Here is a 26418-nt window from a genome sequence, read left to right as displayed (position 1 = left end):
GCTGGACCCTATAATTTAGTGTTGGGTATAAAGAATTTGGAAATCTCACTTACTCCTTTCTACAAATCTAATACTAAAAGTTGCCTGCCTTAGACATGTTAGGGGGAGATTTAAATAATATTTTTTGATACATTATTCAAGAATTTACAAACATTATCGAGAAACCATCATATATGTATATAATACGTAGGAACCTAGTTAAATCTTATTTACATAAAGTAAACATAAAATCAACTATTATTGGATCCATATTTTGAAATAAAGGTACATTTTTCTCATGAAAGTATAATTTTATTCCTTTGTATTTTTATTAATTGCAAATAGTCATCATTTTTTCTTTTCTAGTTCAGCTATGCAACCTTTAGTTTTCACTTCTTGAAAAGTAATGATGTGTAGTCATCTTATAGTGTATCACGCAATATTTTTGTACTCACTTTTAAAATTCTTCATTTATATGGATATTCAAAATTGGGTGCTATCTAGTTTTTGCATATAAATGTGATCAAGTACAGATGAAATAAAAAATAAAATTGTCTGAAAAACCAATAAGCTTTTCATCCTCTATATTTTGTTTATCTTTTAACCAAAACGATTCTTTGACCACATGATTTCTGAATTTTTAATATATTTATTACTTTGTCTTCATTCTATACCTTGTACTTAAGTGCAATTATTCTTTTGACTTTATATGACCTTATTTTGTAAGATTGGCTCTTTTCACCAATTGATCTTGGCCAATTTGCACTTTAGTTGAAATCTTGAGATAGTTACCTTTTTCAAAAAAATTAAACTCGCAAATGACTATTTTAAAAATATGGTTCTTCTGAACATCATATAAGCTGTTAGTGAAAATATTCAAGGAGTCTAAGATTGAGTACCCCAGAACTTTTGGGGCTAGATCCTATAACACTAGTGAGTATTTTGGGTGGATTATGATTTAAAAAAAAAAACACACTTTCTATTTAGTCTAGCTTTGCTTTCTCTGACACAAGTACAATAATTCTCCAATAGGCACAGCACTTGTGTTCTTTTTAAAATCTATATTTGTATTATTTTTTTAAATAGTAGTTATATATATGTATATACAGGCTGGCTTGTGCTCAGGGGAATACAGTGTGAACAGAAATAAGGGGCGTAAAGACCCATGAATAACAGCAGTAGCTAAGGACAAGTGATAAAGAGAAGTAAAAAAAGTATTTGATGAATCTGAGGGTGCTTGGTGCGTAGGAGGAGGATGTGCACATAAGGTTACAAATTCTGACCACAGTTATTATTAATGCCGTAAAAGGCCCTCAAGGAATTACAAAGCTGTTCTTTCCTCTGAATGGTATAAAAGCCTCACATAATATATTACATGATAAATTACATTCCATCTTATAAGGTACTTCTTTTTATTAAAATGAACATAATTTTATGGGATAAGTAGTTTAGAACTTAAAATCTTTATTTTAGATTTGATGTTAGTCATATTTTTTCTGCCTGGATATTGATGGAATTTCAAGCGTAAGTAGTCAAAAAATGTACAATTTAATTGTAGATAGTCCAAATAGAATTATAGGTCCACAAACACTTCTGCCTGACTTTAACTTTGGTTTGAGTCCCCAAACTATTGCCAGAATTACTTTGAGTCACAAGGCATTTTTGTTCCTTATCCTGGTACCAGCTTTTTGGCTCATTTCCTACATTTAGTTTCCAAATAGTATTCTGACCTCATTCCATGTGATCTTCTTCCTGACTTTAGCATATATTCAAACACACACACACACACACACACACACACACACACACACTCACACATACACACACACACACTCACACATACACACACACACGCACGCACGCACACATGCACACACATACACACACACTCTGAACATTTGAGGAGGAGAAGTGAAATCACAAATAAAATTGTGTGGAGGATGTGTTGGTAGGCAAAAATGATTTAGGCAAGAATGGTTTGCCCTCTCTATCTTTGGCCTCATTTCCTTTTTTTTCCTTCCCTTTCCTGACCATTGGCCATCAGTGTCCTTTTCCAGGAGAGATTTGATAAGGGGTGGTGGGACATGGATCAAGTCTTAGAATACGATAGAGGTAAATTTTATGAGTCAGATGTTAGTGATTAAATGTTTTATTCAAAATTCCCCAGGCCTCCTTTGGAGCTAGGAAAGAGCACAATGGTTATAATTAGATCATAGTTATGGGTTAGAGAGATGGGAGAAAGGCAGCAAAGAGATTGATTGTACTAGTGAACTGTATTCCTGCTGAATGAATGTAGACAACTGGTCACAAATCTCCCAGAAAGATGGCTAAATGTGAATCTGCTTATGCCAGGGCAGTGCTAAATGTGTATCTCATGTGTGCGCACGTGTGTGTGTGTGTGTGTGTGTGTGTGTGTGTGTGTGTGTGTTTGGATAAATATTCAACAGTCTTTCATCCATTATTTATCTGTAAATTACGTGTATCTGTAAATAACCCCTTCCAGGCATCTGTGACTTTTGCATCTTTTTCTACCTATAGTTAGAATTGTAATTAATTATTGCGTAGATCTTTTTGGACTTTCAATTCAAAGTCATTTGACATTAAAGCTTCTTTGAAATTATTGCATATTGACTATAAGATGAGGAATAAGCCTTAAATTCTGCACATTTTAAATAGCAATACTTTTATTATGAAGAATAACTTAGACATGATTGGCACAATCTAAATTGCACAAAATCATTTCAAAAATCTATAATCTTCTAATCAATTTTTTAGACAGTAAATTTAAATAAACTTTAAGCCTTAGATTTCCTTAATTTTTCTCTTAACTCCCAGAATTTGCTATAATACAGTCAACCAGAAAGGCTCTGAAACAGTGGAACGATCTTTATTTCTTTTCCAAAATTCCGTACAATTGAAAATAAAAGTTGTATGGAAGTCATTTCAGGTCCTAGTGTTTTCAAATTAAGTTCTATATTTTTAATATTACCAATTTTTCATAAATTTCCTTCTACCTTTTTTCCATTTTTTTATTCATTTAATAGTTTTATAAATTCTAAATGATTATTTCATCAATTGAAGTCAACCTTAATTGTCAGCTTTTCAGAAGTTTAAATAATTTATTGTATCACTCTTAACCTGTAGCAGTTTTTTGAATTGTTGATCTTCGTCATATCTATTTATACATTTTTATCTAGAAAATGATCATGGTTCTGTTTTTCCTTTAAAATTAGGAGGCTTATAGGGAGCTAAAGAAGATAATGTAGACCATCAACAAACTGCTCTATAAATGAAAAATTTCTTCTTATGTCATCATTCTTAAGATCACATAATAAATAAAGTTTAAATTGGTTTTTATCTAAAATTTCTTCTACCCGTTATCAAAATTTCTGGGAAAAGTATGATAACTGATAGCTGAATAGGAGAATTAGGAACTGATAGACCATCAACACTACCAATTTATTATATATACTCAAGGTACAGGTTATTGTTTAATTTTATAAAGGCCTTACATAACTCCTCTTTTTCTTTTCTGTCTTTTATTTTCATATACATGTGTTTCTTGAACAAAAGTTCTTTGAACAAAAGTTCGCTAGTACAAGTCAAGAGACTTACAACTAACATAATCTTTTTGTCCCCCTTTGCTCCAGAACAGTTCTGGAATTGCATCAGAATTAGAAAAGCCTAGATTAGAATTTCTTGTAAGCCTAGAGTAGAAGTGTAGTCTTCTGAAAATGTATTTGGTAGGCATATATAGCTTTCTGGAACATCATAAGTATTCAGCTTAGCACTGATGACATAACCTTGCTCTAGCCAGGAGCTCAGACTTTAAACAATTCCAGGACTCCAAGCACCTGTCGCACTAAAACCACACCCTTTACTCTTATAAATAGAAAGGCTTTCTATTTAATTCACAGTGATTCACAGTCTTCCCATTATGTTTCAGAGTGAGAGAAGCAAACAAAAATCAGGTAAGCACATGTACAGTTGAAATATTTGATGGCCTAACATAAAAGAAGAAGACCTAGAAGATAACATTGTGGACATGTGTAGTGTATAAGAGTCATTTAAAGAAAATTAGCATCCACTGGAAAATATTTTACAATAAATTTGTAGGGAATTTCCCTTATCTGAAAAATATATAAGCATGGGAAACATCTTTCAAAGAAATGAAGTGTTTCTGTCCCCAGTTGTCAACTTTGTTTCTACCAAGACATGGATAATACATAAGGCATTTTTTTAAGGGGGGGGGGCGGGATAAGGGATAGGTGTAATTTTGACTGTACAGAATACACTTTTAAAATTAGAAAGTGTATGGAGTTTGAATGGAGCATATCCATGGGTATTTAAGTCTAAATTACCTGTATATGAATTAACTGTTTTGCTAAAAATAAAATATTTTTTATTCTAGGTTGGTATTCTCCTAATAGGCTGCCTGTTTCTAGGCCACTTCTTTTTCATGAGTAGTTGAATGATCAGGGACTATAAAAGTTAATTGCTTACCCAAAAACCTTTTAGAATGAGGCACAGGCATAAATAACAAATACATAAAAAGGAAGATGAATTTTAATTTTGAGGTATATATGTAATCAGAAAAATATATCTCCTTTGGAAAAAATGACTTTTAAATAAATGGGAAATGAAGTTTTTAAAGAATTATCTTTGTGAACACTTTTAGTTAGTGCTGAAAAAGTAGAGCTTATAATAGTTAGCAAAATGACCCAATGTCTGTTCATTAATTGTAGACATCAGAATACCACCTTGTGTTTATATAGCACCTGTTTTGTAGTAGATGAAAGAACAATGACACAGGGTTTTTGTTTTCATTTGTTTTTGTTTTGTTTTTAGCTTTTACCTGTTATATTAACCATTACTTGTTATATAACTGTGTAGTTGGAAGATGCTTGTCTCATCCATATTTTACTAATTTGAGAACAGATTTGGAAACGTAGGTGACTTCTATTGCCATAGAAGTGCCTAGCTTTCTCTAACATTGGTTATTAGAGCTGCTGTTCTTATTTTTAGCACCATCAAGTTTTTTCATGGATTTTTCTGTCTTGTCAGGAATCATTTTCTTCTTCTCTTTCTTTTTTTTAATGAACTACTCGTAAGGTAGAGAAAAAAAATAGTCTTGATATTTTCATTGGGTTTTCTTCCACACAAATAAAATTCTTGAGTATCACTAATTACAACTGTAATTGACTAATTCTGCTATTGAGACACTTTGCAGCAATTGCTGCATAACGATCTGCCACCAGTTTGAAACCCTTGGTTCTGTTTTGCCATGGAGGACGTCTTACTAAACCACATCTCTCAGCATCTTCAGACTCCTTGATATCACATAAAAAGCGAGTTTATTTCTTGGAACCCTGAGATTAAAGTTTTTGTCTTCAAATCACTGCTTCATTGGACAGACCATTGTTTCAGATTCTGTTAGTAAATTAGTTTGGCAGAGTCTGTAAAAATATACTGACTGCTTCCAGGCCCCATATGACCAACAGCTAGGCTCCCTCAGCTAAATTTTTCTGTATGCTGCTTTTTAACACAACCTCTACTTTATCAGCATCATCATATAAATTAAACTTTAATATTTGTTTGTACATTATCCTTATAAGTAATAGATATGGAAAATAAAATAAAACTAAAATAAAGAAAAATTACTTTCATGGCTTGCTAATTTTTATATTTAATTTTCTTTCAGATTTTAGCATGAAAACTGTTTATTTAGTTAAGTTTACAGTGATTTTTACTAATACTGATTGCTATTAACATGCAAGTTTTGGTAAACTATACATTTTTTAATATAGATTTTTTCAATTATGATTTTTAAAAGTTCAGTTTAGCATAGTTTTTTTACTATGCTTTAAAATTCATAGAATAAATAGAGAAGTCAACAACTTTAATGCAGTTTATGATTAGGAGTTTGAAAGCCATTAGCTAACAGCATCTGCCTTTTTATTACGTGAGTTGTTATGTGCATAACATAATTTAAAATGATGATGTCTTAACTCTTCTATTCTAGTTGATGTCTGTTTGTTACTCTTCAAAAGTTCTGGAAAAATAAATTATTTTTGCTTTATAATATTGCAATAAATCTCTTCCTAAACTATGATTAACATTTTTCAGCTTTAACAAACTCTGTAAGAAGTGCCTACTTATTTGCTTTGTAAAGAAAAAAATTGGGATGCAATGAGTTATTATGCAGTGATTTATGTCAAGCAGTAGCACATGTACATTCAGTTGCACAGTTTGTGCTAACAGCCATTATCGGACCAAGAATTTCTCCAGAGCTCATGAGTTAGGGAATAGTAATTATAGTAAGTCATATATTATAAATAATGCATGGATGTTTCGCATGAGCTATGTGGGATTTTGGCCCATTCGCCAGAACATAGCTGCATAATGATTTGTTTGGCGTTTGTTGCAGATGATTGATAGTGTAGTATGTTGGCAATGATGTAAATTACTGTTGGGCTGCCTTGAAAATTTCAGTACAAGTGGTGATTTCTTCTTTTTTTCTGTGTGCTTGTCTAGTCTCGGCAGACACCTGAGGGTGAGTTCCTTCCCCTTGATCAACTTGAACTGGATGTAGGTTTTAGTACAGGGGCAGATCAACTTTTTCTTGTTTCCCCCCTCACGATTTGCCACGTGATCGATGCCAAAAGCCCCTTTTATGACCTATCCCAGCGAAGCATGCAAAGTGAACAGTTCGAGATTGTCGTCATCCTAGAAGGCATTGTGGAAACAACTGGTGAGTAAAAACATAGATATGCCATCAAGTTTCTTTATTCGATAATAACATTATAATATATGCACAGTACTTGTCATGAATTGGGTTAAATGTCTCAGTTCACAATAATCAAAGTAATGACTTCCTTCTTATTTCTTTGTAACATTAAATTGATACTGCTTTGAAAATGAAAATTTACTGTGTGATGATTCCAGATGTAACGTTAACTCAGGAATGCTCACTGCAAAAAAAAAAAAAAAAAAAAGGGAAACTGAGATGACTCCTTAGAAATGATTATGATGTTCTGTTTTAATTACAAACTTGAATTTCCTATAATCATAATTTTCCTTTAAAGATTTAAGGTTAAAGTAAATTCAGCATAATTAGTGAGCAGCCTGAACTCAGCATGCACATTCTTGCCTTGCGGATGGTGATTCAGGGTGTCATTGATATGCTACTGTGTGCAACCTCAGTGGAAAATTCCCTGTGTGTGCGTGCATGCACGCGTGCTAAAGCAGCATTTTAATTTCAAAGTGGGTCAGTAGATTTCCCCAGCTAAACCTAGACCAATTTTTTTTTATAGAATATTTTTCTTCTCTTTATGCTTTGGGATAAGCTACATGCTGTATGTTATTCCTTAAGATGCAATGTAACATTGATATGCTCTGAAGACCCACAATTTGCTGTTCTTTGAGGAGAGTAAGGTTGTCAAAGGAAAGAAGCAATAAATCAAAGCATATTATTTGGGGCCTAAGCATTACCCACTTAGTTTGAAACCTGATAGATGTCTGAGACTAATAATATAACATCAATGTAATTATATACATATATGTGTGTGTGTATATATATATATGTGTGTGTGTGTGTGTGTGTGTGTGTGTGTGTGTATCTCAGTTGCGTTTTCCTCTTTCTACAAGTAATGAGAAAGCAAGAAATATTTTAGCTCTCAATTTTTTAAACCGATATTTTAACAATCTTAAATGTTGATTATTATGTATAAATTATAGTACTATTGAAAGTAACATAAGCAGTAACATAGAAACATTCAAGTTTTATACCAAGGTAGGAGACTACATAATCAAAGATCTCTCTCTTTGGTATAAAGCTTTGTCCCAGGAGCAGGAGGAGGAAGGCATTGTAATTATTCCACATCTGTCACATATCTATTTGAAATTTGGGCAAGATACTTAATCTTTATAAGCTTCTTTTCTTTCTCTTTAAAATAAGACAGATACAATAACCACCTCGAAGCTACTTGTCATATTATTATTAGTTTATGATAGTAGTTACTTTAGTTTAAAAATTAAGATTTTTAAGAATATTGAGTAAAGATTTAACTCACCAATCTATATCTAAAATTTGATTTCTGTGGACTATTTTATGGTTTAAGTCCTCCATTTAGTTTTTAACTTAAAATTTAAATGATATCATAGAATATTTCTTAAATGTCATATAGTAATAAAGAATGTGACTAATTTATAGACTTTTAGTTAAAAAATATTTTACTTTTAAATTTCAATTTTTGCTCCTTTTATTTATTGAAGTAATAATATATTGTTAGAGCTTAAACAGCAGATGTTCATTTCTGTTGATTTATTTCTTATGGCATATGGTTCAATCTTTGACACATCTGCCTGTAACTTACCAATTGCTTATTATTCTAATCACTGACATGAGTGAAGTTTCTATTTCACTTGGTAGCCTTAGAAGTCTTTCATTAGTCCTATCTATCTATCATCTATCTATCTATCTATCATTATCATCTACCATCTATCCATCCATTTTCCCTGTATATCCCTAGATGTGTTTATTTCTTAAGAGTGAGAACATTTTCCCACAAAATCACAGTGCAGTTACAAACAAAAAAATCAGAAAATTTAACAATAATACAATTATTACCATTAAGCTAATAGTCCATGTTCAGATTTCATTAGTTGTCCCAGTAATTTTCATCATAGCTATTCCCTCTCCCCACCCTCAGTTCAACACATCAGTTTGACGATTATGTCCTTCATTTGTTTGCTTGTCTTCTTAGTCTCAAGATGGAATAGCTCTTCAACCTTACTTTGTGTTCTTGACCTTGACATGGTTGAAGAGTTCAGGCCAAGTATTTTATAGAATGTTTCTCAAATTGGATATGTCTAAGGTTTCCTTATTTATTAATTCTTTTGATTTTTGACTTCTACATGGGCATCTTAAGGGAATGTTGAAGCAGGTTGTATTCTTAATGTAACTGATATGTCTTCATCATATTTAAAAAGATCATGGTTAGTATATAATGTCTTATATAAAGTCATTATGAGTTGTGTAACATTAAATTATTCATCAAGACTGTAAATTTTATTTGAACATTTCTTAATATCTCCTTAAAACACAAATAAATAAACAAAAACAATGAACAGGCAGAGAATACTTTCTACAGAAAATGTGAAAACTTGACTGAAGACTGAATTTCTTATTTAGAAATAGCCTTTTATGGAGAAGAGATTAAAATCTGCTTCCTCTTACCTCTTAACTAAGCCTGTTTTCAAGATCTAATATAGCAAGACAAACAGCAAAAACATTACTCAAAATTTATAGAATTTATTTTATGAAAATTTTATCTGACATTTTGTTTGCATATTTACTCTAATTAAATTTCATACTGTTCGAACTCTAAAATCTGCCTATATTTCCAGACATCCCTGAGCCTGGTAAAATTAACATAAACATTTTTATGCCTATTTGATCATTTATAATTTTACTGAAACTTATTTAGATTCATCTTTAAGGATGTTTTCTTCTCTATCATTCACAACAAATTTTACTTTCTTATATTTATTGCTTAGAATAAGACAGATAAGCTCTTTTGGGATATACTGAGATAGCAATAATACCATTTTTACCTCTTATTCACACAGCCTTGTGAATAAACATTTACTCGATGATTTCCCATCATACTTAGCCTTAAAACATTAAGTTTTTATCAATCGTTCATTCATTAGACAAGTACTTGAGTGTATACTATGTGCTTGAAAGTATTTGAAGTGCTGGTTATATAGTGGTGACTAAGACAGAATCTCTTTCCTCATGGAGATTATATATTCTAATTGGTTGAGGCAAACTACAAAATAACAAAAAATAAGCAAGATATTATCACATAATAATGTGGTAAGAGTTGAAAAACAAAACAAGATGATAAGGAAAAGAGTGCATCCCAAGCCGGTTTAGGTTGGTGGTTAGGGACAGTCTCTCTGAGAAGGTGACACCTAACTAAGCAGACCTGACTGTGAAGAAGGAATTCCTGGACCCATCTGAGGGGAGAGCATGACAGGCATGGCGAAAGCTGGTACAAAGGCGCCGAATTGAGAATCAGCCTGATTGATTCCAGGAACTAAAAATATGTGGAGGTGGTTGGAGCAAATGAACAATGTGGAGAGTAGGGTGAAAAGTCACAAGGGTGGGAGAACTACCTCTGCACTACAGATGATGGCATTGCACCAGTAGAAGTGTTGAAATTTGATTAAAAAGCAAAGCCTATATTTATATGAAAGTAATAATTTAGGAATTTCAAACTGTATATGACAAAACGAAAAGTAACATTTTTTTTCCTACTTGGTCATGTGTAGTTTATTTAAAAATTAGTGACCCTAATGTCTTGGAAATGAATAAAACTTTAGACAGTTTATTACTTTTTTGTATTAATGGTAATACCCACCTTATTATCTCTCTCTCTCTCTCTCTCTCTCTCTCTCATCTCTCTCTCTCTCACACACACAATTGTTCACTTCATAACAGCCCTCTGATAAGAATCTTCTGATCTCATTTAGTTTTTGCTTCATCCCACTCCAGGAGTCTCAGCAAGAGTGATTGTAGGGGAAAGGGGAGGTGGGAAATTAGAAGCTTTCTAATTTCCTTGAAAGTTTCGGCTTTCAGTTTAGGACTCAATAATTACTTCCCCCACTTTCTTGGAAATACTCTTCAGTGATCAGACTCAGCCATTGTTGCTCTCCTTGCTTCAAATGAGTTGAATTTTCACTCTCAACAAGGCACACAAGATTTGCCTCTTTGTTAATAACCTTTACTTCTTTGCTCATTCAACAAATTCCTAAACACAGGTTACCTCTAACTCTTGTTCTCTTTGCTTCTTCTCCCAGGAGAGAGAGCACTGCTAGAGGCAAACAGCATTGCAGATTTGGCTCATTAGAACTGGATGCTTTCAAACTTCAATCTGCTCTCTGCTGTTATTTGGCAGTCTTTTTAATTGTCTTTTCTGTACTCCCAGAATCTCTACCCATGGGAGCTATTTTAGACCTTTTCTCTCTTTCCATGCCCCCGGTCCCAGCTGCCCTATCCTTTTCTTGACATATCATCTCCCCACCTATTCTATCAAGAATAATTTAACTTCTAAATTTTTAGGTTTTTCTTTCTTTTTCTTTTACTCTCATCAATCGTTTTCTCACAGTATCTTCTTTTTTTCTTTCCTGGTGTGTGTGAGGGAAAGTGCTTTTATTCTTCTCTAAAACTTTCTCCTTTATAGCTAGTTATGTTTCCTACCACCTGTGACTCAAGCTAACTGATGCTTCAATACTTACCATGCCTAATACCTAAAATCCCATTTACTCTACTTGCTCTCATACATTTCCAAGCCTTTTCTCATGAAAAAAAAATACAAAATATTATTTTATACTCAAGGTTCTTCCAGAGATACAGAAACGTCACATTGTCTCACCCTCTTCTAATTTATATTTTCCAATTGTTTCTTATATTCTGCATTGCTGCCTTGTCTTACTCCTGTCTACTATAAATGTTTCTTGCATCACTGTTCTTGCTTTTTTTTCCCATTAGAATCTAGATACTTACCCTCATACATTTTTTTTTTTTTAAAGTGAATTCACAAAGTACTCATAAAACCTCCCACCAGCTGTGGTCTTGTAGTTGCCATTTATTTCCCACTTGGGCATTGGTGTTTTCATTAAGAGTCAACTTGCCCAAATACCAAGTCATCATCTAACTGTTAAATTACATCCTCATTTAGAAAGTTTTCTCTATTAATTATGGCAATTTTATGCCAGACTTCTTCCCCACCTTTTTTATTTTATATCCAGTTACCTTATTCATTCTGCAAATATCTATTGAGCACCTATTACAGGATACACGCTATTCTAGACCATAGGGGACACATTAATTAACAAAATAAAATTTCTGCCCTTTTGTATACATACAGTGTTTAATTTTTTTTAATTAAATTTTTGGGGTAACATTGGTCAATAACATTATATAATTCTCAGGCATACAAGATTATAATTCAACATCTGTGTACTCTTGCATGCTCCCCACCCGAAGTTTAGTTTATTTTTGTTACTGTATATTTGACCCCCTGTTTACCTACTCCACTCTCGCTCCACCCTTTTTCCCCTCTGGATACATATATTCATACGTAGGAAACAGAAAACAAAATGAAGTGCTTCATCTAGAATGCGAGAAAGTGATAAGTGCTATGGAAAGAAATAAAGTAAGAGAGATTGGAAGTGTAGGGAGATCAAGATCAGCTACAATGAAAAGGTGATATCTGAGGCCAAGCACAACAAAACACATGCCTGGGGAAAGGGCATTCCAGATAGAGGTATCAGTAAATGCTCCAACAGAGCAGGGTACGTAACTGCTCCTCTCTCTTAGCTCCTAATGTCTCTCAATTCAACTTTTCTTCCTTAAACTCACGTAATCGTACTTCTAAATCACCGTGCTTGCCTCAGGAATGGATTTAGTATCTCTAGGATCTCTGCTTACATGCAGATTGTACACTACTGCCCAGTAAATTTGTTTACAACACTACTTTTGTAACATACCTGTGCTCAAAAATCTCTAATGACTGCCATATGAAAATGCTTGTATTTCTTCCTGGGAAAATTAGGCTACTCTTCGTCCTATAATATCCACACACTTATGCTCACTCTTTACTCCCATCTGTGATAATGCCATCTTCATTACCTAGGATAGCATTTCTGTCTTCTTTCACATGGCATAGAGCTGCCATATTGTTATCTTCACTGGGCACTTTAGTCCATGTGTTTTTCTTTAATAATTTATTTTAAAAAACTTTTTTTTGTATGAAAGAGTTATTAAATACATGCTCATTATTGAAAAAAATAAAAAATAGAAATATGCAAAATAAAAACTACTCTTAATTTCATCTACTATACTGTTAACATATTGGTCATTAACTTTTCAGTGTCTGCATTCAGATATTATTATGCTATATGTGCTGTTTTGTAACTTGCTTTAATTATAATTCTGCACCATTAATTTTAATGGTTTTATTATATGCTAATCTAAGTATCTATCTTAATTTTTTTGTTACTTATCTCCTAGAGATATTTAGTCATTTCCTTTTCAATAAAGTAAATATTCTTGGTTCATGCTTTTAATCTATTTACCACCAACTTTACCATTCTGTATAAATTTCTAGAGATGGAATTCCTGGGTAATGGGGCATATAAATCTGTTTGTTTTTTAATATATATTTCAATGTTGCTATTTGGAAAGTTGGTACTAATTTATAATTGTATATGAAGATGCCCATCTCCTCATACCCTTGTGAACAATAGATATTATAATGGTTCTGTTTTTGCCAATTTGATATTATTTTATTCTTTTTGATTACTGAGATTGAAATTATTGTATCTATTGGCCATGAGTATTATTTCATGAATTCTGAATTAATGTTGCTCATTTTACTTGCAATTCATTTTATGCATAAATTGCATAATTAGCACACTATTATGATAAGCCATGTTTCTAGTAGTCTGTTTATCATTATAAAATATTTTCTCTATGTGGATTATACATATATAATTTTATCATATTTAAATTGTATGCATTTTATGAAATCTCCAGATAAACTTTACATTTTCTAGATTCATCGAGACTTTGTTTTATGGCTTCTTATTTTTTGTCATAGATCTCAGAGAGTGGTAGATCCCAGTAAATACTTCTGATCTGTTTGTTATTTTTAATTGATTTTAATAGAGTTGCTTTTCTTAATAAGCTTGCTTTTAGAGTCATCAATTTTTTTCTTATAAGAAATCAATAAATAAGTGCTTGTTGGTTATCTAAATTATATGTCATAAAATAGTATGAAGATGATTAAGGAGGAAGCCCACAGTCCAGAGGGAGAAAATTTGAGCTAAAGCGAGTATTAGCACTATGTGCTCAAAAAAGACTTATGTCAGGCCACAATAGGAGCCTAGAATAGTGGTCTCTGATGGATGTTTTCTTAAGGACATAGAAGACAGAGTGTAAGTTGAGACAGGAGAACAGAGCAGAAATTTAGCAGCATAAAGGGAGCTGGGCATTCTGGTCAGAGATACAATAAGTGCGAATTCATTTTGTTAGAGGAGTCAGATAATTTGGTATGGTCAGAGTATAGAAGAGGTAGAGGGGAACTGACTGGAGATGAGCCTATCCCTGAGTCATAGTTTGTACCTAATTCTGCAAATAATAAAGCCCTTGAATGATTTTAAGCAAGAGAATGCAATGATCACATTTGCATGATAGAAAGATCCCTGTGCAGGTGAAGGATGGATTGAGTGGGGCTGAGACTGGAGACAGATTAGTTATTAGGCTGTTACATTGGGCCAGACCAGAGGTAATTGGGTCCTGCATGAAAATGTTTGGCTCAGGCAATTAACTATGTGACTGCTGGAAATAATGACAAAGGCCTCTGGTTTCAAAGCTGTTGCTTGTGATTAAACAGAATGGGAAAAAGGGCCCCAGGATCCTTCCCACTGAAGCTCCTCAAGCTATTTAAAAGATGCTAAGACAAAGCAAAAAAAGAAAAAAAGATAAATTGAGAAAAATAAATAAAACAGCATGGACTAGCCATTGACTCTTCTCCTTACTAGTGAAAAAACAGTTTGAAATTTTCTAATGAATAAATCACAGAGCAGAAGCTCAACTCGTGAATAATTAAAATGTGCTTATAATTTTCCTCTATGAATGATTCTACGATATTTAGCTTTATTAACTGTAATTAATCATTTCTTCTTAGTGATCTGTCAGAAGCAGTGATCAACAAACCCCCTAGTGTTATTGTAAATGAGGTAGCACTCTCTTAACCATTGGAAATTTTATTCATCTTTCCTCCTTGCAGATCTGAGTCAGCCTGTGAGCTCCTCATACTTGTAATCAGGACCTAAATCAGGGGCATCTTGTTTACCTTTCTTCTTTCCCTGTTTCTGCTCAGATTGCTGTTACCTTTCAAAGTAATCATTGCTGTTTTGGAAGGCTTTCCACCTTCTCAGATAAAAGTCCATGACACATGGTTCTATATGTATAAGAAATCTCAAAGTACCCTCCTCCAAGTAACTTTTTTTTTTTATTACTGAGTGACATTGATTAATGAAATCAAATAGATTTCAAATGTACAATTCAATAATACATCATCACTCAAAGTTAAATTTCCTTCTATCACCAAATATTTCACCTTCTTTTCCCCTGTCTACCTCTCTGCTCCCTGCCTTCCCTCTGGTATCCACTAATCCATTGTCTGTGTACATGGGTCTCTGTTTGTTTGTTGCTTTCAGTTTTATATCCCACAGATTAGTGAAACCATATGGTTCTCAACTTTTTCTGTCTGACTTATTTCGCTTAGCATGATAATCTCAAGAACCATCCATGTCATCACAAATGTTTTATGATATATTTGTTAAATATTTATTACTTTCTAATTGTGATTTTTTTCTCTTTTAGAGATAATTTTTCAATAGTTTGTTGAGTCAAAATAAAGCTAAAATTTTTTGGGGGGGGGGCATAGATCCTTCTTTAATCTAAGGCAACTTTTTATGAGCAATTTCTAAGTAAAATCCTGCACTATCATCTTCTTTTGATAGGCCATGATGGAAATTTTCAACAGACTTTAATAAATCAATGCCTACATATGAAAGTATGAAATAGGATGGCCATCCATCTTGGTTGTCCTGTGAGTGAAAGCTTTTCTGGGACACAGGACTTTCAGTGAGAAAATCAGGAGTCCTGAGCAAACTAGGGTGGTAGGTCACCCTACTTAACAGTCTGAGAATGTCAAGCCTCTCTACATGTCTGTTTCAAATTAATTGAGGAGTTTGCTTTACTGATAGTGGAATAGGTCTTTTCAAACTCATGATCAGAGTTATTCTACCATTTCTCTAACTCAGTCTTCACCAACATTGTCTTAAAAATACATAAAAATGTTTTTACGTGTTATTTTCTCATTGTTATCTTTTATAGAACATCTAGTTAATACAATCCTTAGCATCTTAGGATGGAAGTTTCTTATTTTTTGTGCAGTGGGTTGATATGGGTAACTTACGAGGAGTGAAGTGGGTTGGAAAGCATGGACACAGTATTTGTCACAGTCTTGCCTGCAGCCGATATGAATAAAAGATGTCAGCAACCTTATAAATAATCTAGCTAATTGTTAAATGTGAGCATAGAGGGATTATAATTAGGGAAAGCAGTTTTGGTTAACATGTGGCATAGTTTAACGATGAGGAATTTCATAGTTTCGACATTAACTAATTTTTGGTGATTTTCAAGGTGAGATCCCAGGACTGCCTGCATTGGAATCCCTTGGGATGCTTATTAAAATTCTGACTTCTGGGCCCCTATCTAGACTTACAGACTTAAAATGTCTGATGTTTGTGGCCCAGGAAATTTTCATTTTTAATAAGCACCCAGTCTACAGCCATGGCACCCTGAACAAGCCTAATCCCATCTGATCTCAGAAACTAACAGGGTCAGGCCTGGTTAGAACTTGGATGGGAGACCACCTAGGAAGACTAGGTACCGTAGGCGTAAAAAATAAGAAATCGCAAACTGACAAGGTTCTTGCAATCTGTGAGGTCAACCAAGGGTTGCCTCACCTAAAAAAAAAATAAATAAATAAAAAAATATAAGCACTTAGGTGGTTCTTATTAAAAACATTAAAGTGTGAGAACTTCTCAATCCAACAACTAGGAAAGCCACTAATATTTATTGAATTAACTACGCAATTGGAATATTTTGCCCTAATGACTTGTAATAAAAATGAAAAAGAACATAGTTCTTTAAATTTCTGAAGTCTTCAGAGATGAATATTTCAGTTCAGACTGTGCTGATCAATGTAGCCAAATGCAAATTAACGTGGGTAGAAGAGAGTGAAAATCAGGAGTATGAATTAAAATGCATTGCTATTCATCATCATAACCAAGAACAAGATGTGACAGCTATTGTGGAACATTGTGTGAAGATGTAATATAAATGCCAAACAAAGATGTTAGTAACATTCATTGATGGAGGGAATTCTGATCATTGAAATTGCTACACATGCATTAGATCAGAACATTGTATTCGGTTATTTACTGTTTCATAGGGGGGAATAGATGCTTACTGAAAAGTTCAAAAGAGCAATTTTCATAATTTTACAGTATGACTCACACTGGCTATTAGCCATTAAAGCTAAACTATGTGAAGGCTTTCTTTTATGGGTTAAATTTTGTGGAGATTATAGAGATTAAATAGAAATATGCTTTTAATAGGAAATGATAATGAGAAAGATTTGAGATCCAGATAGAGTGAGTTTATCTTGACAAATAAGAGACCCAATTTAACATTACTTTGTTTGGTTAATTATTACTCTGTTAATTCTATTCCTGTCTGAAAAAGAGCTAAAATCATTAACCCATTCAGCTCATAGAGGAGTGCTTAAAACTGAAATTCAAGTGGGAAGTCACTGCTGCTGGTGTTATTGTTGCTGTTGAAAATAATAAATGTTGAATGAAATAAAAAACACAAAGTTATTTTATCGTGTGGCATTTTAATATTTATTAATGGCAATACTGATAAGATCTTATTTATGGGCAAGGGAGAAAGAACAATCAATTCTTTGTTGTCCAAGGGTGACTTACACTTGGAGCATAACTTTGTGTTAAGTATAAATAGGGTGCATTTGCTGAACCTCTTGTCCCAAAAAAGTCTCATAATAAGTCTGAGGGTAGCTCCAGTTAGGATCCATTCCTGCTGCCTACTTCAGAGTAGAGCAATGTTTACACCGTGTCAGGGGGATGATTAGATCATAAAGGCTTTTGGAAAATGGGCATCTCTGACTCCCGTAATTTACTGTCAAGCAGTTTTTCTGCATGTCTGTAAATTAGTTTTTAATGTAATTTTAGTCCTTTATTTTATCATGTATAATTTTATTTTTATTTTAGATTTTTTGTCATTTAAGTTGGAAAATGTCTTACTATTAGTTTTTAGAGACATTTTAGTTTCAGATAGTACCAGTTCTTTGCTATACCTCAACATTTAGATGTAGGAAAAATCTGGTCCCTGAGAGGGAAGGGAAGAGTATGGGGTGCCTTGATGACTAGAGAAGGTTTGGACCTTATGAACTGAATGTATGTCTGTTTGTGTATGAGCTATCAGCACTTTTTTTAGTACTTTTTCTGTGCTAAGGGTTTACTTTCTGACTCATGCTCCTGATTCAGCAGTTCCCCAGAAATGGCTTCAATCCTTCCATATTTGGCAGCACTACTTAGAGAATGTAGAGAGAAAATGATGCAGCCTCATTTTATGTGTGTATTTATTCAGATTAGCATTATCAGTTCCAAAAATGTTTTAACATGTGCTATCTGTTTCTTTCTGGTTTTGCTTTGCTCTACATTTTCCCCCAGTAGCCTTTTTTTTTCAAATATTCTTCATTACCTATCATTTAAATTTTTATACATTAAATGCAAAATGCAAAAGATTTTTAAAGATATGTTGTTTATTCTCTTTATTTAGTTAAGATTTTAATACTTTATAGCCTATAAATTGCAGAATGATCATGTCTCACAATCATTCTTTATAAAACAGTCTAGATGTCTTAGTTTTTAAGGCTAATTTGCTAAAATTTAGCATAATTTCAGTCTTGAACTTTTTATGTCTATCCTATGCAGTAAGCTGATGATATAGTGTTTTTAAGTCAGTTATTGAATATTGTTTAAATTCAGTCTAACAGGCTGAATTTAGCTTAGCTTTAAAATGTGTCAGAATTGTTAGTAAAGGAAGAGACCTAACCTTTACGGAGTGCCCTCCTATAGTCCAGGTTCTGCTAGACCAGTGGTACAGATATCAGTTAAAGTGCTATATCTTATTTGAACTTATCATTTAACTATACCTGCCTGATAGGATGTCTTCCTTTTTGTGGTTATGCTTGGTAAAATCTAATATGCTCTGTTCACCTTTGAAGAAGCATGTTTCTTTCTTTTTTTTTTTTCCTTTTTCTTATAGTAGAAGCCATACTATTATCAGAATCAGAAAAAAATTGAAAGGAAGGGAAAAAAGGCACATTTATGCTTTTTGTATCTTAGTTGTCACCTAATTGAAGAGTAGAATTGGAATGATAGAATTATAAAGATAAAATGCACTTTTGTGATAATCTAGTTAAAAGCCTACATTTGATGGAAATTAAAACTATGATTCTATGAAGTAAAACAACTTGCCCATCTTTTCAGTTGGCAGAATAGTCTGGAATATTTTTTTTGTGCTTTGTTATTACCAACAATGTTTCACTTATTTAAATGAATTTCTTTCTTATCTACTTTAAATTTGTAGTGATGAACACTGTATTTTGTTAAGGCATATCACTGATATTTTCTCTTTATTACTAGAATCTGAGTTTTAGATCCGATCAGTTAGTTGCCTAGCTGCGCACAGGGAAAGTCCAGTCACAAGATTAATGCCTTTGAAATATGCCTGGTCTTGAACAACATCGAAGTCCTTTCCTGAGCAAATACAGTAAGGCTAGTGGTTATTGAGATATCCATATTTCCAATAACTACAAATTAAGCAACTTTATACATAAAGCACTGTACCGAGCACTGGATACACATGGTAAATGAGAAACTCAGAGGGTCCCAGCAAACAAAACTTATAATCCAGTGAGACAAAAACACGTACACAAACAGTGACGAATGATATAAATTAGGATGTATACCATGCCACTGCCTCTGAGGGATGTGTGAAGGCATAACCTAGGCTAGGCAAAGAGAGGTGGAAAGAGTATTATAGAAAGAGGGAACAAAGTTGGAAAACTTAAAGTGTAGGAGAAAGAGAAAACTCGCTATCTTTAGGTGCTGAATGAAAGCCATAAGGTTATAGGTAGAGTATGTGTGAAGTAATGGGAAAAAGACAAAGTTTCAGGAGATGGTCGTGGAAGAGTAAAGACTGGAAAACATAGCATTTTAAAGTAATTTCTGTGTTTGCACTTAATTGTTATGTATAATGGGAAGTCATAGATAGATTTTAAGCAGGAGAATGACATGATCGCAGTTACATTTTAGGAAAAAAATTACTTTTACCTTGGAGAAAGTAATAAATGGGACAAAACTGGAGACAGGTCAGTCAGTAGGGTGCTGTGGCAGGAATTTAGATGAGAAATGATAATCTGTTGCTAGTGGAAGTTTTAAGAAGCAGCACATACTTTGGCCTAGGATATTAGGGAGAACTTGTTGAAAACTTGAATTGACTAAAATTTCATGCTGCCCTTGAAGTTTGATGCCTGAAGATGAAGGAAAAAATATTTAAAATGATGAAAGTGCAGGCTTAGGGGTGCAAGCATGAAGAAAACAGCAGAAGAATTTCTAAATTTGGATTTGGACAAAAGAATGAGGTATATGAAGTGGAGTGAGGCCAGAAAGGTAACGCTGGAAAGGTATTGAGAGACGATCACGGGCAGCATGGAGGCCCAGAACTTTAGTTCATTAGGCAAGAAAGAAGCTATCACAGGCTTTTGAGAAGGAAAGTTCTATGATGTGATTTGTCCTTAATGTCTCTGGACAATAATGTGTAAGATAAAAAACAATAGTGTATATAACATCGCATTTCTCATTTCATTGTGTTCTACGCTCTATCCCTCATGCAAGAGGAAACATAAATTAAATGAATATAATTTAAATTCATTTAGCTTTCAAAAAATCTTTACATCAATATGATTGATAGGTACATATTATAAGTCAGATGAGATAGATGCAATACTTTAGTAAAAATCAATGGTCCTTAATTATTATTTTTAACCAAAATTTCTTGCTAAAATTAATTTTTAAAGTACATTTAGGTATTTAGAATGTTTGTCATTAAAACATGATCTTGTAAAGATTCACCGCACAGTGATGTGAAAAAAAATGTTGAATTAAAATTGGAATTTAAAACCTTTTTTAGAAGCAATTTGTGAAGGTATTTACATTTATTTAATTATACATTTGTACTTTAGAATTTAAAATTAAGTGGTACAGAACACTTTTGAATTGTGCCCCACTTGTCCTTCAGAAATTTTTAAGAAGTAACATGACTCTTAAGGAAAAATCAAATCTCAGAAATTTGATATATGTGAAAATTAGATGAATGCTTTGTGTGAAGATAAAATGACAAATTTTAGTTGTGGAGATTAGTCTGTTAATGATAATATTCATTTAATAAAATACTCGGAGTGTCTGAAATTACAAAATATCTATATGTGTATACATATCTGTCTTCTGGTGAGCATGCTTAAGAGGTTAAATAAGAGCTTTTATTATTTTTATTATTATTATTTTGATTTGTGTTGTTACAACTTAGTTCAGTAAATGCTGACTATAGATAAATTCTGCCCTACTTTTGAATAAAATACATTTAAAACTGATTTAGAAAAAAAAAGGTATAGATAAACCAATTTTTTTTATGGCTCAAGGATTTTCTTTTGATGTGTCGCCAAGGTCAGTCTAAATTGTTATACATTTTCTGCTTATACAGTGGTTTTTACTCTGCAAGCTAAATTGAGAATAGAGCATAACCTCTTGGAAAATGCCTTTCCTGACACATTTCATTTTCTGTAATTGTGACAGTGGTTATGTACCATTGGATTGAGTTTATTGCCTTTCCGCATTAACTTTGCCATGCTCCAATAATGTGGTTTCAGATTGGAAAATGAGGATCTTACCCCACTGGGAGAATAAAATTTGATGTAATGGATGAAAGTAAATTCTATATTACTGTTACATTATACATGTAATGTTTTACTTTATATTATTTATAAATATAAGTAAAATGTCACATTTTATTTTTAACCTACACATATACTTTTAATGCAGAGCTGAGACATGAGTGTTATTTGACTCTGAGAAGTTTTTTTTTGACTCTGAAACGTTTTTAATGACTCATCTGGGCTTTTAATGTTTCCTTTCGGATATTCTTCTGCTGCTTAGTGGTCCATGTTTCTCAATAATTTTCTTAGATATTAAAAAATCTTCAAGAAATATAACTTCGTAGGTAATAATATCAACTATAACTTTTGAGCTTTGCTAATCAAATCCTTCAAATAGTTACGAGTTTTGATCATATTCCTGCTCTGTCATTCAGGAGTCAGGCAATAAATGTTCATTTTCTGGCTTTTTCTTTTTTTTTTTTCCTCTTCTCTTTCTCCAAAATTCCTTCTGGAGATTTGTTTTCTATTACTTTCTACTTTTTATATCTTGCATTCTCTACTAGCTACTTGGCTGTTTGGGGGAGATATCTTTCTTTGAAAGTTTTGGGTTTTTTTGAAAATGATAATATACTTTCTCCACTTATCTCTCAAAGTTATTCTGAGACTTTAAATAGATAATGTATTACAGACTTGAAGTCCTGTATAAGAAAACATCTTCAAATTTAATGTCTTTCTGAAATATACTTTGAAACAAAGACTATAACAAGAGACAAAATAGGACCCAGTAAACTCATTTCTGGGTACTTAACTGAAGAAAACCAAAACACTACTTTGAATGCACATGTGCATCCACATGTTCATTGCAGCATCATTTACAATAGCTAAGATATGGAGACAACCTTGGTGTCCATCAATGAATGATTAAAGTGAATAGTTAAAGAGATGGTAGAAATATTACTCGCCATAAAATAAATTTAAAAAAAGAATGAAATCTTACCAGCTGCAACAACATGGATGGACCTAGAGGGTATTGCTCTGAGTGCAGTAAGTCAGAAAAAAAAAAAAAATGCAATATGATTTCACTTACATGTGGAATCTAAGGAACAAAAAAAAAACAAACAAATTCATCAATACAGAGAACATTTTAATAGTTACCGGATGGGAGGGGGTTTACGGGTGGATAAAAAAGTCGAAGGGATTAAGAAGTACAAATTAGTAGTTACAAAATAGTCATGGGGATGTAAAGTACAGCATAAGGAACATAGTCAAGAATATTATGACTATGTATGGTGTCAGATGAGTACTAGATTTATCGGGGTGATCACTGTAAATTATATAAATGTCTAATCACTATGTTGTACACCTGAAACTAATATAATATTGTATGCCAATTATAATTGAAAAATAAAAAATAAAAAAAATTCATTGTCTTTCATTTTTCACTCCCCTATGCCCACTCCTGTGCCACATATTTGAAAATACGGACTTCGAAGGTTTTACTTCCAATATTTTTTCTTAAAAAATATTTGTTAATTTTTCTGTGTCCAGCTTTAATTCACTAGCTCTTGACAATACTCTTAATTTTATATTTTTAACTATTTTCTGTAATCTATGCAAATATACCAATAACTTGAAAATTATTTTAATTTAAGGGGAAAGTATAAACTAAATTTTACTCAAAAACTGTAACTTTCAGTGTTTACAGAATATTGTAGATACTTTCATATGGTTTCTCACATTAGAAATTTGATCATATTGAAAACTTCTAGAGTGCAGAGGTTATACATGGCATTAACTTTTAAAAATGGCATTTAGAAGAATCTCATACCTATGTGGCTACTTACTGTGGTAGAAGGTACCCTAAGTTAGAATCCAGCTCCAACTCTTACTGGCCATGCTATTTTTGCCAAATCAGATAGTATTCTTAAGTGAAATTTTCATATTTACTGTATATGAATAATAGTCCTTTCCCCAGTTTTTGCTAAAGCAAAAAGAAATTAATATTTTATAAAATTATGAAGTGCTATAATGTAAAATACAATGATTTTGAGAAATAAAAATGATTTAAGTATCACAGTCTCATCATTTTTATTTTATTAGTATTTAATTTAGGTCATTTCTCAGTTATGTTTTTTTAATGCTTCTGGTTATATCAAATTATAATATTTTGTGTCATTTTGCATATATATTTAGTAAAGACATATCCTTGATTATTCATTGTGTCTTTATTTTGTTTTATGATAGTAAAGCTATAGTCAGTAAAATCACTTCACATTGTTTATTCTTTATAGAAATAGACTTGTGTTTTACTTTTATTTATGGTGTTACATGCTTATCTTTGTGTATTTTAAAACACTCTGCTCTAATGCTGGGGTAGCCACATAATATATGGACTACTTTTTATTGATACCAGTTTGGAAAGAAAATATCTAAAAGATCATATGTCCTCAAAACTTTTGTGAAGTTACAATAAACCTCTTCTTATTAATTTACCACAGAGTTGATCTCACTCTCTGGGGATTTATGTGATTGATTCCTGAAACCAATGGAGCAAATCTTAGTCAGTCACTCTTAGTAAAAAGAGTCAGTATTTGCAGAGTTGACTTTACTGTAGAAGAATGTGTTGCATGATATTTCAACCTGCTAATTTAAAAATATGTCAAGTGATAGAGAAGATTGGGCTGTTGAATTTGAGAGAATTAGGACACATGGTGACTACAGATACAGACTTCACGGTCAGATTGCATGATTTTAGAATCTATATGCCATATCTTACTTGCATGATTCTAGACAAGTTGATTAACTTCCCTTTGCCTTGGTACCCTCATATGTAAAATGGAGGTAGAAATTTTACCTATCTCTTTTTCTTTGTGGGAGGATTAATTTAACAATATTAAAATAAGATAGTAGAGTGAGTTTGCTTAGTATAATATCTAGTACTTGAGTGCCACCCAGTAAGTATTATTGATTGTTATTGTTATAAATCATGAATAATACAGAATTCTTAGTTTAAATCATTTTTGAAAACTAATAATGCATTAATATAGGTAATATATACTAACTTCCTTAGACTGTCTAAAACTATAGACCAAGGATGGGCTCATGTGAAATTACAATGAAATTTTATTAATTAGTAGCAGAAATGAGGCGGCTTCCTCAGTTTCAGCAAGTTTTTAATTGTCAAGAGCAAGTTTAGAATGACTAGAATGAATCGAACATTGTATTTACTTATGCCAGTTTGGAAGGATTACATTCAAAATTTATAATTTTTACATTTAGTTTTGCCAGCCAGATGGAGAGGAATTCACCTAATCTTTCACTTTAAATGCTATAAAATGTCGTAAAGTACTAATAAGAGTAAGAAACTTTTCTGTAGCTGAGTAAGCCACAGTCATTTATAACGAAGTTTCTTTTGAGCTGACCTATGACCTGAATATAGTATTCAATGTTCAGAATATCCCTCTTAGGTCTTATTTTATCAACAGTTATATATTTAGCTCCTAATTAACTTAGGCCTTGCCTTTTTCGTTGTTATGCTATATTCGAAAGCGTTATTCAATAGCTTAATCATTTTATAAGCCATCTTCAGTAAAGCTTTACACTGGCCTACAAATAACTGACAAGAGCAATTAATTATTGTGATTTTTCAATGAGAAGCAAAGACTAGAGACTAATATACTACGCATCTAGTGCAAAAGAGACTATATGAATTAGTTTTTAAAAACAGTATGAATAAGAAATTAATACTTTATCATAAAGCAAACTGTATGAAATCATTTTAAATCAGAATAACTTTAAATTAGAAAGTTTGATTTAAATTTACAATATGTGTTCTCCCAAATAATATTGTGTGAATTAGGCATGCATTTGGTTTCAAATAGAAATTCCAACCAGTGGCTTCAACAGCTGAGTTTTATTTTTCATCTGTAACAAGATGTTCAGAAACAGGCAGTCAGGCTGGTCCAGCTGCTCAAAGATGTAATCAAAGACCAGACTTCTCCTGCTTTGCCATCTTTAACGTTTGTCTTTCCTGCTAGTTGTCATGACACTGCTGCACCTTTGGGCATCATTTCAGAGTAATAAGCAGAAAGAGAGGAGAAATAGAGTAATGGGGCTTTCTCCTGGAGAGGCTTTGATGTTGCATTCAGGAAAGGACATTTCCTAGGAAATTCTCTCTATTGCATTGGTCAGAACCTCCTCCAACTCTCTTGCCCCAATTGGAGGAGTTTTAGGGATTGAGTAATTTTTGCTGTGCATAATTTCTCGGTTTAAATACAGCTGTTTTGTTTTGTTTTTCGATAAAAATAATGGGATGGGAGAGTGGATAATTTCAGAAAAAAAGGAAATCCTTGCTTACTCAAACTTTGAAAGTGATCTTAACTTTTAAATGAATTTTTTTCTACTTAATAAGTTTAAAATGCAAATACTCAAGACAATTAAATTTGATGTTGAATCTGGAAAGTATTTTTCCTGTGAATATCATGACGAAGCTGGTTGTTCATGATAAAACTGGTTGCTTAAATGTCATTTCAGTTGCTTCCTAATGTTTGCTTAAGCATATATTTTTTTTAGAGATATTTAAGCATAAATTGGAGCTCTACATAGTATGTTGACATACAAAACTAAAAAGATAAAATTGCAAATAATCAAATGCAAGAGTTTTATATTTTTTTCTGTAAAAGCTAATGTTAAATACAAAAAGTTACTGGTAGAGGTATATTAGAATTATTCAGTTTAGTGATTTGGTTTTTACTCAAATAACCAAACCTGT

At 32.5% G+C, this 26418-nt stretch overlaps 1 protein-coding gene across 2 annotated transcripts in view; it reads left to right on the top strand.

The window, feature by feature from the left end:
* KCNJ3 (potassium voltage-gated channel subfamily J member 3) overlaps window positions 1-26418 on the top strand; it is a 138936-nt gene that overhangs the window by 4288 nt on the left and 108230 nt on the right. Inside the window, exon 2 of one of the 2 annotated variants that reach the window (XM_011359257.2) lies at window positions 6514-6730. The exons of the other annotated variant lie outside the window; for it this stretch is intronic. Within the exon in view, the coding sequence (XP_011357559.1) occupies window positions 6514-6730 (217 nt within the window). The remainder of the gene's footprint in view (window positions 1-6513; window positions 6731-26418) is intronic. 2 annotated transcript variants of the gene reach the window in all.

This window comes from Pteropus vampyrus, unplaced genomic scaffold (genome assembly GCF_000151845.1).
Source record: "Pteropus vampyrus isolate Shadow unplaced genomic scaffold, Pvam_2.0 Scaffold2, whole genome shotgun sequence".
Classification (NCBI taxonomy): Eukaryota; Metazoa; Chordata; class Mammalia; order Chiroptera; family Pteropodidae; genus Pteropus; species Pteropus vampyrus.
This window is presented reverse-complemented; position numbering and strand designations above follow the sequence as displayed.